Raw genomic sequence first — 17973 nt, 5'->3', positions numbered from 1 at the left:
CCCAGCCACAAACACCTAAAATAATATCTTTGGTTCTGCTCTCCAAACCCTTCCCAAATTACAGTCCGCTAAATGGAGAGAATGGACAAGCACTGGTCGCTTACTTTCTCGCCCTCTGTAGGAGGCTGAATTCTAAGATGACCCCAAGATTCCTGCTCCCTGGTGGACACACCCTATAAGATCCCCTTGAGTGTGGCCTGTATGGCCTAGGGATATGATGGATGGGTCTTCTGTGAGTACCAGGTTACACTGTGGGGAAGGTAATTTTGCGGACTTCATTAAGGTCCCACATCAGTTTACTCTGAGTTACCCAGAAGGGAGATTTTCCTGAGGGGGTCTGCCCTAATCAGGCAAGCCTTTTCAAAGAAGGTCTAGAAGTCAGAGAGAGATTCTCCTGCAGGCCACCAAGAGTCCTACAGATGCAAGGAACTGAATTCTACCAACAACCGCAAGCTCGGAGGGACTGCAGCCCGGCTGACACCTGACTGCAGTTTGGTGAGTGAGTCCCTGAGTAGAGGACCCAGCTAAGCTGTACCCAGATTCTTGACCCAGGGAAAGTGCGAGATAATACATGTTGCTGTTTTAAGCCACTAAATTTGTGATAATTTGTTACATGACAATAGAAAACGAACACACCCGCTGACTGGCCAAGTGTCTGTCCACGCCCTCGCCCACACTCTCGCTTCTTCCTGTCCACCTCCTCTGAGGATGTCTGCGTGGAAGAAAAAAGAATCCTCTGTGCTCCTTGGACTCAGCCTCCAACTGGGGAGTGAGGCCCACCCAGCAAGACTTGTCTGAGGCGTTCCACCCCTGTTTCTTGAACCTGATGCTTTGCCTCCCTCCCTCTGTTCACTCCTTTTGGCAAGTCAGGTTTAGATGGTGGCTGTGGCTTAATACCTGGCCTCCCAGATCACAGATCCAGGTCTGAATAAATCTCTTTTTCCTGATACATTGGGCAAGGTCAAGTTGATTTTTTTTTTTAAAGAAACTTTTACAAGAAAACTAAGGGAAGGAAGAAGAAGGAATTTTTGAAATGAAAGTAGACACACGTAGGACACATTTCTTGCTCTAACTTAACTAAAGGCTGGCCACAGCCTGGCTTGGCTGGTGTAGCTCCTGGAACGTTCATGTCCACATCCGCTTCCCTCCCCAGCCCTGTCTTTGCAGGAGGTTTACAACTGTGCCAGGCTCCCTCTGGCCCAACCTGCGTTTGAGTTGGCACCTTACTAGCCCTGGAGCCTCCTTCCCAGGTCCTCCCACTCTGGTTTCTGGCTCCAAGGATGAAGAAGGAACTTCTCCATCTGACCGCAATGATTCCTCTCCCAGGCCTCATGCTGGGGACCTTACAAGACACTTGTGCTTTACTCACGGTCTTCAGACCTCTGTGTTCCTGTGTCTTGCACTTACTTTCTGTCCCTTTGGCTTCAATTCACTGAAGATATATTAAGAATTCACTGTGTGTCAGGCAACTGTGCTGAATTCCAGAGCTCCAGAGATGCTACCGTGTAGCCCAAGGCCTACTAGAACTGCCTAAAACACACTCGCTAGTCCATCACGGAGACCGGTACTATACCATTCCAAAAATCGACTCACGATCAACCTACATTTCTTAGCTGATGCCTAAGTCGCACCTAGGCACCATGGTAAGGACCAAAACTTACCTGCAGCTTCTCTATCACCTATAAGTTTACTCTATAAAGTTGTAAGAAAACAAATGTCATAGAATTTCAATGTCTAAGTTCCATCTCCCTACTAGACTTTCACTATTAGACTGTTTGCTTGCAGATACCCATTGCAAGCAACAGAAGAGACTCACCTTGGCCAATGTGAATCAGTAGACGTAAATATTAACCTCTAAGAGGGTCCTCTCGGTTACTCAACTGTATGCTGAGCTCAACACGAGAATTCCCTAGTGTGAATTTTCCTACTGAATTCATAGGCGTGAATATTAGTGTTTTACCGAAAAACAGCCTCATGAAAATAAGCTGACCATCCCCACCCATGTAGCTGTCCTAGACTGCAAGCTCCCAGAAAGCAGATCAGATGCATTTTGCTCTCTTTGTTCTGTGACTGAATGGCATAATAAGCAAGTGGCCATTCTAATGGGTTCCAGCAATGACAATGAAAGCCAGTATGATCCCTGCAATTGCCCGTGTCAGTTTCATCATGCTGCCCCAAGCTTAAGGATGGCCGTGTATGAGTCATTGGAAATATAACAGGATGTTCACACAAAATGGGAAAAACCTCAAACAAGTTATACATGAAGCATTCCTGTATCTAATCTAGAGCTCACATCAGGGTCCAGAGATCACTGGTCTCAGAGTAATCTCAAAGGCCAAGCCAGCAAAAACAAATGTCGTTTTCTCTCAGGCAGACACCAGCTATCAAAGTCCAGAAAGAAATAGCCACTTGGACCTGGAGTTTAGCATTCAGACTGCTGACACCCATCATCCCTGACACTGTGAGGTTTACTGTGACCTTATAAGAGGACTCTAACGCAGCGGTCCCCAACCTTTTTTGGCACCAGGGACCGGTTTCATGAAAGACAATTTTCCGAGGCAGGGGCTGGGGGGAGGATGGTTGAGGCAGTAATAACAGCGATGGGGAGTGGAAGATGCGGCTTCGCTCGCTCATCCGCCGCTCACCTCCTGCTGCGCGGCCCGGTTCCTAACGGCCCAGAGGCTGGGGGGACCCCTGCTCTAACGGACGGGTTTCATTTTCTACTGATGCCGCACAGATGTTTAAAGAAGAACATGCCAGAAACTGTGTTGTAGGTGTAAAATGGATCTCAAAACATTTTATAGAGGACACATATTCATTTAATTGCAAAACTATCAGGAAAAGAATCTTTTTCTACTCCTCCCCTCAACCCACTCTAGTATTTCAAAGGCCGGCTGCTTGGGCAGGCTTAATCTACTTTGGGGATCTTGCTGTGCCGGTCACTTACCTATATGTCACTTTTCCATGAATAGAAAAGGTACTGGTGTTGCACAAACCTCTTCCCATACCACTTACTTGACCTGGGTCTGTTGTATGACGCAAGCCTCTTCCACCACTTCGCTCAACAGCCAACATGTACATAAAGCTTAACAACATCCCTGTCAAGATTAGAAAAAAAATCTAAGGGAGACTTCATTAATATTTATTTGGAAACATTTATGTTTCTGACACGAGGGGAAAATAACGTGTGATGGAAATGACATTAGTTTAGATACTCATTGATGCAGAAGCCAATGCATGCTGTTTATTCGCTGATGGTTCTATTGGGGGTGGTAATCTCCAGGCAGAGTTGCTAGGAAACAGAGGTCACTGTCAAGATTACTTATCGACTTTTTTCTAAGGATCTATCAATAAGCTCCTTGTCATCACAGTTCTTATCATCAGAGGTATAATGAGGAAAGTGGCGAAATATATTATTTCATTAAATCTTCACAACAAATGTGTTTGTTAGGTAATATTATTACCCCCATTTTACCGATGCAAAAATGTAAGCTCATGGAGGCTTGACAACTTGGCCGACGTTGCACAGGTAAAGAAGGGGCAGAGCCAGGAAATCAAATCACTTCCTCTGACTGTGAAAGCTACGTTCTTTCCACTAGACCAACCGCCTCTCGACTCTCCAAGGTGAAAATGCAAGTGGGTGTTGTCCTGCACTTGTGGACCACAGGAGAGAGACCCGTTTCCAATGAGATATCATGTTCTCTGGGCATCTGCAGAGGGCAAGATGCCTGAGTCATTTCAGAGAGACAGGTCAGGTCAGGTATGCATACCATCAATTCACATCTGTGTCTTTTTCTGGGAAAATGAAGATAACAGTTCCATCTCCCTTACTGGGTCCTTGTAACAAAGATCAAATTACGTAGACCACATCAAAGAACTTCACAAATTCTAAAGCCCTTGTAAATGTAAGGTGATATGATTACCATTATCCCCTGCTGAGACAGAGAGCTGTTTCTCACCTACCCTGTGCTTCTGAGCTAGTAGAGCTTTTTCAGGATTTGGTTTCTTTGGGGTGGGGAGTAAGGAGGAATTAAGGAGGCTCCACAAACACCAGAGCATAAGCGCGTCTGTGTATACATCCAGGTGAGTCATTTACGGTCCAGTTAATCATGGCACAGTCTGTCAGTAGAACAGCATACAGCCGACCCTCATTACTCATAAATTCCATATTTGCAAATTTGCCTACTTGCTAAAATTTATTTGTAACCCCAAAATCAATACTTGTGGTGCTTTCATGGTCATTCACGAATATGCACAGGGCAGTAGAAATTTGAGTTTCTTGAAGTGCACATTCTCAGCTGAGGGTGAACAAGGCTACACTCTGCCTTCTTTCAGCTCATACTGCAAACAACTGTCCTTTTCATGGTCTATTTAGTGCCACATTTTCACACTTCTGTTCTTTTTGTGGGTGATTTTGCTGTTTAAAATGGCCCCCAAGTGCAGTGCTGAAGTGCTAGCTAGGGTTTCTGAATAGAAGAAAGCTGTGATGTGCCCTATGGAAAAACTACATGTGTTAGGTAAGCTCCGTTCAGGCATGAGTTATAGTTCTCTTGGCATGAGTTCAAAAATATATGTATATTAAATAAGGTGTTTTTAAACCGAAGCACACAGAAAACAAGGAAATGTATTGATCAGCTGATGAAAATGTGTGACCAGAGGCTCACAGGAACCTAACCCAGTATTTCCCCTAGGAGCAATGAATCAGTATTCACTAATTCAATGTTCACTAATTCACTATTCACAGGGACTTTATAGAACATAACTACCTCCCAAACAAGAATGGATTATATTTAGTCATTAAAATTTGTAAATATAAATTTGAAGAAGAGCGGGAAAATGCCTGCTATGCATTTAAAGGGCTACATATTTTTTCTTCCAGTTTCACTGAGGTATAACTGACGTAAGTATGAGGTACACAGCATAATTATTTGATTTACATACATAATGAAGTGATTATCACAATAAGTTTAGTGAATATTCATCATCTCATATAAATGCAAAATTAAAGAAATAGAAAAAAAATTTTTCTTGTGATGAGAACTCAGGGTTTTCTCTCTTAACAACTTTCATATGTAACATACCCCAGTGTTACTTATATTTATCACGTTGTACATTACAACTAAACGGCTACCTATCTAAAACCAGAAACATGAAAAAGACTGGGAGGGAATACACAAAATAGATAAAAAGTGCCTCTAGGTTCGTGTAATTATAGAAGAGGTTTCTTATTTCTCCAACTTTGGTAATATGTTATTTTCATGGTTTAAAAATAAAATTTTAAATGCAAAAAACTCCCACCATCAACATCTGTGAGAAAAACACAAAACTCCTCATTGTCAAGTCTATGACTAATCTATGTTAGGCAACCCCCAAAAGGTAATTAAAACCATCTGGAGGACTGGTGAGGTTTGATTCACTTTTCTGAGAAACCTGAAAGGGATGTTCTTAGTATGGATCTGATTTATTATCCAACAACATTGAAGGTTCTTTTTCTGTTTTGATTTCTACAAACTATTTGCTACCATATACTCAGTCTCCTTCCCTACTTCCCCCATTGCCAATATGGCATCGCTCCAAGACCCTCAGATTCTCAGCCCCTCAACTCAAATGTCACCCCAGAAAGGCAGTGCCCATACCTCCGACTGTAGTCCCAGACCTTGTTTTACCATCTTCCTGGCATTGACCATTATCTGAAACTATTGTATTTATTTATCTGTTCCAGCTTTTATCTCCTGCCCCCTGCCCCCTGCGCGCCGGTGCTGGGACATACACGTCTGTTCATCTTACTCATTGTTGACAGTCACCTTGTCCACCCCACCCCCTCACATACCTAGAAGGGCCCACGGGCAGATAGGAGGAGCTCAATAAATATTTGCCGACTTACTGACTCTTAGGTTTTCTAGGTTTTCCTGATTCCTTTTTCTCCTTTGACCCCAAACCAGCCATAATCATTTATTTACCTGACTATCTTATTCCAAAGGGAGTTTAGGAATACCTCGATCCTACAGTAAGTCCTTTCAATTCATACTTCTCGATGTCCCTTGATTCCATTCCAATTTGTTTCCTGGGAGACAGCAGAGTCCAGAGTTAGAGATTTAGCTCTCTCTAACTCCCTGCAGTTGATTTAAAGTGGGATTAGCTCCTGATGATGTTTTGCTGCAAACCTGCTTATCACTGAGCTGCTTCACGTAACACATTCCTTCCTCGTGACCAGATCCCTGCAGCAGCCTCATAACTTCTCTACACACACTCCAGTCTGGCTGAGGTCCAAGGGATCGATGGACCAGTAAAAGTCTGAGATTTGTGTGGGTTTATGTTCATGTTCTTTAAAAAGGGCCAACAAGCCCCAACACATGACTCTCCACGAAGGAAGGTGTCTGTGGGGTGTGGAGGAGGGGAGATTCGGGTTGGTGGTGGCCATCTTGAGATGTGAGTATTGGAGCAGTCATTTTATCTCTGTTGAAAATTTTGTTTCATTTATCTGTGTTTTAAGGCCATGAAGAGGTATACACTGAGCTATTTCTGACATCATGTCTTAATCAGAAAGCAGCTGTAATATAGAAAAAAGTGCTTCACTTAATCCTGTTTGCGTGATGGTTTCTAGGCAACTGCTTAATGCTTGATATGATCATGGGTTTTCACACAGCCCAGTAAGATCTCACAGCCATGTAACTTTGCCAGGAGGGAAAAAGAAGCAGGGATTTGTGAGCAGCAAACACAGAAGAACAAATGGAACTTTCTCGATGAATCATACAGAGAAAAAAAATCCAGTCACTCTCAAAAGAGAGAAGATCAAACCCTTGAGAGGTGCCCCTCATGGGCTTCTGGCTGGGATTTTGAAGTTTCACAAGCATAACTACAATTCTGCCCTTTGATCTTGAGAAACAGTTTATATTTGTTCTACTTAAGCATGAGGGATAACGCAAATGACACCTAAAATTGTGAAATGACCTGTAGCATTTAACTTTCACTGGGGACAAAAGCATAGGATTTTCGTGTTTACTTAATTTTGTTCCAATTGCTATTATCTTTCCTGAAAAGAAAGGACTAGTCATCAGTCCTAGGGACATAATTCACGGTTTACAACTATACCTGCTCTTGCAGGTGGGGACAGTAGCTAGCTCTCCAGGAGAAGCAGGAGGGGAATCAGGAGGGGGCTGTAGACTTGGGGCCTGTTTGCTCCCTGCTCTAACTGCAGTAGCCCCCATTTTCTATTTTCACGGATGTTCAGCAAAAGGAAAAGTACTGCAAAGAAATAACCACAGCGTCACAGGGTGGTGTCACCCTCTACAAAGACAGTCAGACTTAAGCCTGAACTACTTAAGGAGCGCCCCTATCTTTAAAAACCGGTCGCTTGTTTTGCCAGGCTCCCCAGGCCCCTGCCCACCACCACGCAAAGTCCCTGGAAACAGTGAACCGAGTTGGTGGGAGGCTCACTGTATGGCGTGGCAGTGAGCGGAGGCAAGAGAGAGGAGACGGGCAGTGGGGCTGGAAGGCAGGGTAGCCAACTGCCCTCGCTTGCCCGGGGCTTTCCTGGCTTTAGCACTGAACATCCTGCATCTCAGGAAACACCTCGGTCTCAGGCAAACTGGGACAACGGCTCAACCTACAAACGACTGGAAGGAAAATTGCATATCTCGCCTAAGCACAGATGTACTTAGTCATCCAACACGCTTAGCCACAGAGAACCCAGACTCAGGAGAGCCTGTCCCATGGTGTCCCTGCTCTAATACTGGAGGGAACCAGCATCTGTGATGATGGGGCCTCCCCACGCTGAACCCCGCACTGGGCGTCTGGGTTCTTATTGAATATCAAATAAAGCACAGCATTCCTCCCCCAGAGCCACTGGTAAAGACACCATTCTTCTACCATTTTACCCTATACTTAGAGGTAAACAATTGGCCATGATAAACCAATTACCTTCCTGACCCCTAATTCTCACCAGGCCAGCCTCCTGTAAGTGGTTAAGCACATACACTACCACGCCATCATTAGAAATTCTCTAGAAATCCTTGCCCACTTTCCATCTTCGTAGAGTAAGAAGCCATCGGACAGGCACAGAAAAAGCACACGTTCACAGACACTTCCTTTAAGAAGCAAGCAGCAAAGGCCCGTTGGATAGAAGCAAAGCCGCACTGTAGTTTCTTAAGAGCCACAGGATAAGTGTGACAATGAGAACTCTAGGACTCTTCCTTCAGCACTGCCACCTCATTTATCTCCCCTTAAGCCCCTCAAGCTAACACAAACATCAGATTCAAAAACGCTTATTGAGTCTAGATATATGGGTGAAGGCACCTGGCACTTTCACTTACCATTTCTGATTAAAATTCTGTTCTAATTAGGAAATAATTTGAAATAAAGAGTAATTCAGAAAATAATGTCACAGATACCCCTGAAACCCACCACCGGAGTTTTCAAATGTCAGTCTGCTATGCTGGCCTCAGATTTTCACAAAAGAACTGAAATGTTGCGGGTAACACGAGAACCCCACTCAAAGAGGCAGATGCCATAGGAAGGTGGAAACTGCAGCTCAGAAAGATTAAATAATTTCCCAAAGCTAGAGAGGAGGGGTCTCTGGGGGCATTCGCATCCTTGCTACAAGCATGATTTCTCTTCTCTCACTGTACCTTTCAATTCACTTGAAGTCACTCCTAATTGGATGCTTACAACACTAACCAAAGCATGCGATTCCAGGACTCAGATTCTGCTGCCACCAAGTGCTAACAGGTGCCAGGTATTTGGTGGTGAGACTGAACAGTTAATTCACCTCAGGAACTTAAAATTTCGAGTCAGGAAAGCCCCAAAAGGCCTTATAATCACTTACAAACAGTTGCTGCTTGCTTATAAGCGGAAAATGAAATTAAAAAGCGGTCATTGTGTAAAGAGAATTAAGATATACCTAGGAGTGTACGATTTCAATGTAATTGAACATTTTAAATTATAAGCCATTTTTAAAATTTCCTCCATATAAACCTGAGCTTTCTCTTATTCACAAAAGCTCTTAAGCCCACCCCAGCCCCCTGCAGACTGCTATATCACTCTACCTTTTCCATTTAGGGGGCCCTGACAAGCCACAAAACAGAGTGCCATGCTGAATATTTTCTGAGAAGCCGAAAACCCAGAAATGCCACATTGAAACAGCAAAAAATAACAATGACGAGTCTTTCATTTTAATTCATATTTCACAATCCAGGTTCTGAATGTTACAATCAGTACATACAGTACAATGTTGCACCCGAAAAGTCAGACCATTCTAACAGGTGAAATAACATTCCCCAGGGTGGGAAGAATCGGTTCACCTTTCTCTAGAAAAAGGAATCCTCTGCTTACAGGAAAGGGGCCAAATTCAATTAACCTCGTTGTTGAAGAGCCGCTTTTAAAGATGAATAGCATTTCATTTTATAAAGTAGAGGCCTTTCTAAAAACTGTGTGTGGGAATTTAATCCAATTTCCCCCCGATGTATATTAAAATTCTCAAAATGTGTTGTCTTTCTTTCTTCCTGCCTCTCCACTCACACAGGCCCTGCTCTGGTCTAGCCAGCCATAATGGCATGGATTTCCCCAAACACAGCACTCATCACATCTGTCTGACTTTAGATACAAGATTTCTGCAGCCCAGAATTGCATTGCCCTCTCTCCTCCTCCCAGAAAACTCCGACTTCATAACCCAGCCTTTTCCCACTCACCCATGTCACCATGCACCCAAAGTGCACCTAGAGCCCCTTACGTATACTTCTCTTACTATCTTTATCACTTGTGCATGTTTACTATTTCCCCCTCTTCAAGGATGTGACCACAGGATCTGACATAGTGCCTAGACATGGCAGAAGCTAAATAAATTCTTGATAAGCCCAATGATAGTCATGCCCTGTTGCCTTCCCTGCCCTTCTATACCACCTCCTGACCACCCACGGGGCTGCCTAGTTATACAAGTCGGGGTCACCCTTCACCATGAAACCTCAACTCAGCCCTGACTACCTCCCGCCAGAAAAATATACAGCAACTGCAACCTAAACAACTAGGCCAACCCTTCAACTAATGGAGAACTCTTAAATTCAAATGACGATCGATAATTTTTCTTTGTTTTTAGAAAGTGAAGACTATTTTGCTAGTCCAAATAATTCCTACTCCATTCAATGTAGCTGCTTCATAAGTCTTCTTCAAAGAACACACCCGTAAAAGGACAACTAGGTATAAAAGAAGAGTGTGAAGGCAACGACCTTTACCTCTTTCCTCTGCCAAGGTATTAATGATCAACGAGCAAAAACGCAGCTGATGAGCTCTTACTAATTTTTGCTACAATACAAGGTGGAATAAAGATCACAATATAGCATTTCCTCCCAGAAGGTGGAAGTACCATGGCTGGCATGTTCTATACTTGGCCTGACCCACTTAAATCTTGAGGAGCTGTTAAACTGAATCAATCACTTCCTAGTTTTCTCCTAAATCCAGGTCATCACTGTACCTGACCTGCATGGTCACTAAGGGACATAGGCAGCTCCGTGACCCTTCCTCTTCTTTCCTTGCTCATGCAATTCCCTGGAGTCAGTGGGAATACAGTGGAGTTCAGAATTCACAGGTCAGATGACAATCAGGGAGTCTGAGTTACCCAAGGCATACAAGGCCAAGTCTATAGCTAACAAACTTGATGGTCTAACACAAGTTAGAAGAGTGTTCATGTTATTTAAAAAAAAAAAAAAGAAAGAAAGAAAAGAAAAGAAAAAGAACCCCATTAAGCCTGGAACTTAGAGACAAACCACTGAGCTCTCAAGTCTAGTATCTGGAGACAATGCCTGGAATTTCTACTCCCTCAAATTGATCAGAAAATGACTCCTTGGCTACTCAAAACACACCCAGCAGATTGAGATCATCTGATGGATTTAAAAGAGTTCAAAATAACTTTATTTGAGGAACCAACTTATCTGCTTAGCATTTGCTGCAATGCCATGTCTAAATGTTCCAAGAAAGCCAGTTTAAGTAAGTGGGGAGGCTCTTTTTCCCACATACATTCTGCATCAGAGGACAATGAAGAAGCTGCTCTTGAACCTGGGTCACCTGAGCGGCCTCCAGTGAGGTCATCCAGCTGACTTTCCCCACTCTGCCTGGCCACTGCTTAGATACGGGTGAGTGGATCTGTCAGGGGTGAAATCAAACCAGGGTCAAGGTCAACCTTCTGGTGCCAGCATTTTACAAACTCGAGCTCTGGCCGCAATATGAGGGAAGTAATAACTTAGGCATCTTTTTTCAGTCTTCAGAATACCACTTCATGCAAAAACCAAAAAGGACAAAAAGTAAAGCAGAAAATACTGTGGTAGACTTGAGGAAGAATATATTGACTCCAAGGAACTATAATTGACTTATCAATGAGGACTGTAGGGTCCTTACCTGGGGTGGGTTGCAAAAATGTCCTCAATACCATGCAGCTCCTCCCATTAAGAGGTGGCCTCTACTTCTCTGCTCATTGATTCTGGAATGGCCTTTTGAGTTGTTCTGGCCAACAGCATGTGGCAGAAGTGACATTGTCCAACTTCTGAAACTGGACAGAACTTGACTCAAGAATCTTTGGAACCTCCAGTCTCCCTCTTGGAAACTCAAGCTACTGTATGGACAAACCAAGGCTAGCCTGTTGGGTGATGGGAGACGCACAATCCAGCACCCCGACCACTCCCATCCTATTTCCTCCAGCTCATCACCAGCCATGCTCCAGAAGGAGACCTTCCCAGCTGAACAACAACTGGTCACAGACTCACTAGTGAGCCCAGCCAAGAGCAGCAAACTATCCATCTGAGCTGAGTCCGAATAGCTGGTCCACAGAACTGTGGGCTAAATAAATGGTTGTATGTTTTAAATCACTAATTTGTTACTCAGTTATTAGCAGCAAAAACTCATACACCATTCTCAAAAACTTTTTGGAAGAGATGAACATATGTCTGAATGGCATTTAACTCCTTGAAAACAGGGAGCCAGGACAATGATTTCTCAGATAGTCTACAAACTTGGGTGAATGAAATCATGATGAAAATCAAAGTCAGGGGCTTCCCTGGTGGCGCAGTGGTTGAGAATCCGCCTGCCGATGCAGGGGACACGGGTTCGAGCCCTGGTCTGGGAAGATCCCACATGCTGCGGAGCAACTGGGCCCGTGAGCCACAATTACCGAGCCTGCGCGTCTGGAGCCTGCGCGTCTGGAGCCTGCGCTCTGCAACAAGAGAGGCCGCAATAGTGAGAGGCCCGCGCACTGCAATGAAGAGTGGGCCCCACTTGCCACAACTGGAGAAAGACCTCGCACAGAAACTAAGACCCAACACATCCATAAATAAATAAATAAATAAATTTAAAACAGGGTGGGAAACAGGAGAAAAGCATCAAGTAGGATTTATAGGAAATGAAGCTTGGTAATAAAAGTTTAAAAAAAAAAGAAAATCAAAGTCAGAAAGATCAAATTAAATTATCCTAGGTAAAGTGGTTCCTTCACCATCCAGTGAGGGAAGCGGGTACAATATTTAGAAAATTTAAGTAACTTTACTACTGAATTTACCAGTAGAGCAGAAAAATCAAATGGTAAAATACTCACCTCAATAACTTTTCACTTTCATTCCATTCCCTTTATTTCTCAGAAGTCTACCCTTCCGTATTCCCCTTCCCTAGTTTTCATAATTCCCATTACTTCATATCCCCATTGTAGTTTTCTAACACAAACAAAAGGAACAGCAGTAACTTCCACTTAGGGAGGCGCTTTAATAGGTGCTTCAAACACATTATATTGTGAATTCTCACAATGGCCCCATTAGGTGAGCAGGATTAGACCCATTTTACAGAGCTGTAAACTGAGGCTCAAAGAGGTTAATTACCTTGCCAAGGTCATATGGCTTGAAGGTGCTGGAGCCAGAATTTAAACCACCATCTGTGTGATTACACAGCTCATGAATTTCCCTTTATATAACACTGCCTCCACGTGACAATGAGTGCTGAGCTCCTAACAGACTTCTCACAAGAAAAGAAGCTTAAAATCAAAAATAAGTATTTATGAATACACATATATGTAGGGGGAGAGAGAGTGTGTGAAAAAGAATAAAAGAGAGTAAGAAGTGGCTGTGCAAACTGCAATTCTACCAAAAGAACTGGAATTTTATTGACTTTGGCCAAAGCCTTTCCATGACTTAGAGAAAAAGAAAGAAGCAGGAATACATGACGGTTAGGATTTGTGGTATGTCAGTTCGGAACTATCAATAAAAGACATCATTGGACCAATCATCTCTGAACGTGAAGCATACTCGTGTGAAGACATCAGGAGGGGAACTATATAAAATTCACAGAAACACAGCTAATTGTGCATATCTGTGAACAGTTTTGCATAACACAACCACTACTAAAGTCAAACATACATTTTATTTAACAAATAAATATAATCTTCTTTATCAATTATTTTAAACTTAAAAGTAAATTATCTCTTTTACTCCAAAAGAAAGGTGGCTTTAAAAAGTAAATCTGACACTTGGGTGAGAAATAAATATTTAAATTGAATCTTATGTTCTGTATTAAATTCATTTCCTTCTTCCAAATTATTCATAAACTGGAGGGGAAAGATGAAAACGTTTTAAAGGTTTGACTGTCCCCGATTTTCCCAATTTCCACTGATTAGTCCCCTGCGATCAGGCCAGTATATAATTAAGCCGCAGTTTCGGGGAAAGTATATAAATCCTCTGAAATAAAACCAGGGAAAGAGGGAATTCCCTGGCGGTCCAGTGGTTAGGACTCTGCACAGGCCATGCGGCCGCCAAACACCACCCCGGGGACTCTCCCCCTCTACAGCCAAAGCAAAGGTGAGTCTGAGTCTCTCTGGTTGAGTCAGCTGTCACTGCCCACACCCAAGGGCCCAAAAGCTGGGGGAATCTCACCTTCCCACTTTGCCCTCTTTGGAGGAGGTCCTTTATGAGGACATTCAGAGCAGTCCTTCTGTGGACCCGCCCCTAGGCCTCAACTCTGCCCCTCCCCAATCATCTCACCCAGGGGCACCTCTCACAGACCTCTGGATTACCACCTTGACCGCTGTCTCCACACTCCAGTCCCTGGAAATTCACCGCCTCATCCTTTGCTGAAGGACCCCCATCCCACATCCCCCATCCTCCACCCTGCCCAGCACACCGTCCAGGCCTCTCTCACCCGGTCTTATGATGACAATGACACCCTCCTCGTGTCCCCACTGCTCAGCCCATCCACCCCTCTATGCCTGATGCCCTAACTTAACGGAACCACACAGCCCCTTTCCCAGAAGCTCAACCCGTTCCCCAGTGTCTCCACGAACCTGTCTCCAGCCCTCCATTACCCCCACTCACCTCCACGCCCCTGCTCTGCTTCCCCATCCTCCAGCCCATCAAAAGTCATGGCCAAAGTCAAGAAACTCTTGTCCTCCAACGGGGAAGAATCAGAGAACGCTCACGTCAAAAGGGACCTTGGAGGTTTTCAAATGTCAACCCAGGCTCAACGCAGAGCCTGAAGATGAAGCCCTCTCAGAGGTGCGTGGACCACGGCTGAGCCAAGCAGCGTGACTTATCACACTGTCACGTACTGACCTAAAAGCCATCTCCTCGTAACTTTCCCTGGCTGGCTGTGCACAGTTCTGACTTTGGAACTTACCTGAAGACTGTCATAGAGAAGTACTCTGGGTATTTATTCTCAGATCTTGTTGTTCCTCTGAGCAAATTCCTGACTCTCACTTGATGAGCAGCCAGCTCCAGGCCCTACCTCCTCCCCTCCCCTCTCCCTCTTCTTCCGGCATCATTCCCCCACCCCCTCTGCTGTCTCTGCTCAGACACACTAGGCCTCCTTGTGCCTCTACGCAGATGCCCACGCACCTTCAGGAACCGCTGTTCCCAGGACTGGGGTTTAATGTTCCTTCATCTTCACGGCTTCTGGCTCAGATGCCACTATATCAGACAGACCTTCCCGACCACCCTATGGAAACAAGCCACCCCCCATTCCGTTTCATTGTTCTCCATAACGCTAGCACCCTCCTGAGAAATTAGGTACTCATTTAATTCTCCTGTTTACTCTCTCCCTCACTAGCACGTCAGCTCCACGAGGGCCAGACCTCCATCGCTTGCTGCACTGCTGCATCCCAGGGCCCAGAATACAGCACCTGGCACAAAGTAAGTACTCCGTAAATATTTATTCAATAAATGAATTCCCACCCCCTCACCCTCACCATTCCCCATCACTCACATACATATTTGCTTTCTCTCCCACTGGCCTGCATATCCCGCCTGCCTACCCATCAAGGTGAGTGTGAATACCGATTCTGGCATATGAGCAGTGCCCGGCAGCTTTGAGTCCCTGCAGCCTTCTGTCCTCCACTTCCCCTTCCTTCTTTCCCTCCCTCACACCAGCCCCCTCCTTTACTCCCCTTCCTGATCCAGAACCTTCTACCCCAACGAAAGTCATGAAAAGTATATGATCTATGTCATCTTCTGAGTTGCTGGTATGAAAGATGAACAGACATAGCCCTCCTAAAGAACCCCCTCTCCTATGGCTTTAAGCCAGAATCTACATTCTCTTGACTACCTCTTAGCAAATCCATGCTACCACTCAGCCAGCACTGCTTTCTTCTATTCCCCAAGAACCTGTTCACTCATCAGCTCTAGATGTTTTCCAGCAATTAATGTCAAGCTTTTCACTTTTCAAAGATCTATACTGGACTTCTCTCTCTCTAGTTCTCTGGTAACTCATACTTCACTTTAGTATTCCTTATTACAATTTAACAGTCCACAGGACTTTTCTATTTGTCCTAAGATAAAGGTCAACCTTTCTATCTTCCGGACGCATTCTTTTGAAATCCGAGCTGACCAGAAAACTCTCTAGTCACTCTGGTGTCATTACTCCCTATCTTTGTTTTAGTGCTCATGCTTTTTATAGATTAAATTTAAATTGCCTGCTAACTTCATCCTTTACAAACTATATTAGAGTCTTTGGCCATGGAGCTTACCTAATTTTTTCCCTGGATCGTTTGAAATCCTCCTCCCTGTATTTCTGATACAAGCATAATTATGTGCACGTGTTACTCTATGTGTTTTTATAATCTTAAAAGAGAAATGGTCATTCCCCTCTAAGTTTTGGTGGGGTGGGGGTCTTTTTAGCCTATTTTGCTCGGTGTTTGGCATATTTGTTGAAGAAAGGAAGAAAAAATAAAAATGAACAAATGGTGACAAAATCAAAATAAGTACTTACCACTTACTTGTTTCTACTTCCAGCAGAACCAAATCCTAGAAAGTCTAAACAGTCCCCTTATCTTCTTCAAAGTAACCATGAAGAAACCCATGTACTTAATCTACCAGCATGTCTGTATCCCGGCACCCAAAACACCTGCTACAACAAAATCAATCACGTATTTTGACAGGGGACTGTTTTCTTCACGTCTTTATCTTTTCCCCACACTCAGAACAGATGCGCAATTACCTGAGGCTATGGACCCATCAGACACAAGAATTTTAAGCCATCCAGAAAACCAGATCATTCAGGTAAAGGCGTTATTTGGCCTCCCCTGCCTCCAGGGAGGGAAGGAGAGGAACAGGTTTGATGTGCAAGGTAGTCAGACATTGAATTATCTGGACAAACTGCTTCAAGTTCTACCCTTTCCTTCAGATTACAGAGCATCACAGCCAGTAATGAGTAAAATCCACTCCGCAGATTATCCAATAGGGGAAACAAAACAGAGGAGGAAACTGCCGAAAGTGAAGACACTCGAAATACACATCTCTCCAAAACCAGTGTGGACAAGGGACACCAGGGTGGCCAGTGCCCCACAGACTGCTCTACCTGCTGCCGCTCCAGGAATCACTGCTTCTTCAGATAACTAACAGTTTTCCCATAAATAGAAATTTTGCTCTCTTCTCTCTCTCTCTCTCAAACACACATCACACACACACACACACACACACACACAGATATGTTTATACGATTTGTGTGTGTGTGTGTGTGTTACGCGGGCCTCTCACTGTTGTGGCCTCTCCCGTTGCAGAGCGCAGGCTCCGGACGCGCAGGCTCAGCGGCCATGGCTCACGGGCCTAGCTGCTCCGCGGCATGTGGGATCTTCCCGGACTGGGGCACGAACCCGTGTCCCCTGCATCGGCAGGCGGACTCTCAACCACTGCGCCACCAGGGAAGCCCTGTTTATACGATTTTATAGGAGAACAAAAGCCAAGAAGGACAGAAAAATGTGGAATTCTGCTAGTTTAAGCATTTGACTTTTTTCCTCTAGAATTATTAAATGGAAATCCATGACAAATGCCACTCGATTTTGAGGTTTTGGAGTCTACTTCTGAAATCTTAGAATACTGTTATTAAAATGTTAAGAGAACTCACAGGTGATTAGGCTGATGCCAGAGGTGCTTCTGGAATATTTTCTTAGGCCACCTTACAAAGAATCCTGGGCTCAGAAAGCAAAGATTAAACAGTCTTAGAGAAGGAAACAGCCCATGTCAGGAGCAAGGAGCCTGGGTTCCCATCTGAATGATGCAACTGACTATCTGCAAAGCCTTGTACAGGCACAAACTCTCTTCTATGGTAAAGTGAACTGACCAGGGCAATCCTAAAATCTCACTCCACTTGAAAATGATTCTATACCTGAAGAGGAGCAAAATAAAGTACTGTTCTCTATGCCAAAATTGGCAACTGGGAGACAAGTCCACTGAATCTAGCCTTCTAGCCTGGGCCAGGAATTCTTAAACTTTAGCATCGTCTTAGTCCTTTGGGGCTGCTTGCTATAAGAAAATACCATAGGGCTTCCCTGGTGGCGCAGTGGTTGAGCGTCCGCCTGCCGATGTAGGGCACGTGGGTTCTTGCCCCGGTCTGGGAAGATCCCACATGCCGCGGAGCAGGTGGGCCTGTGACTCATGGCCGCTGAGCCTGCGCGCCCAGAGCCTGTGCTCCGCAACGGGAGAGGCCACAACAGTGAGAGGCCCGCGTACCACAAAAAAAAAA

At 44.5% G+C, this 17973-nt stretch overlaps 1 protein-coding gene across 4 annotated transcripts in view; it reads right to left on the bottom strand.

Annotated features, from left to right (window-relative positions):
• Positions 1-17973, bottom strand: part of CREB3L2 (cAMP responsive element binding protein 3 like 2) — a 121317-nt gene that overhangs the window by 68355 nt on the left and 34989 nt on the right. Inside the window, exon 2 of one of the 4 annotated variants that reach the window (XM_055084811.1) lies at positions 3016-3098. The exons of the other annotated variants lie outside the window; for them this stretch is intronic. Coding sequence (XP_054940786.1) covers positions 3016-3096 — 81 coding nt within the window. The 5' untranslated portion in view covers positions 3097-3098. The remainder of the gene's footprint in view (positions 1-3015; positions 3099-17973) is intronic. 4 annotated transcript variants of the gene reach the window in all.

Source organism: Physeter macrocephalus, chromosome 5, assembly GCF_002837175.3.
Source record: "Physeter macrocephalus isolate SW-GA chromosome 5, ASM283717v5, whole genome shotgun sequence".
Classification (NCBI taxonomy): Eukaryota; Metazoa; Chordata; class Mammalia; order Artiodactyla; family Physeteridae; genus Physeter; species Physeter macrocephalus.
The sequence above is the reverse complement of the archived record's forward strand: the minus strand, read 5'-3'. Positions and strand labels throughout refer to the sequence as shown.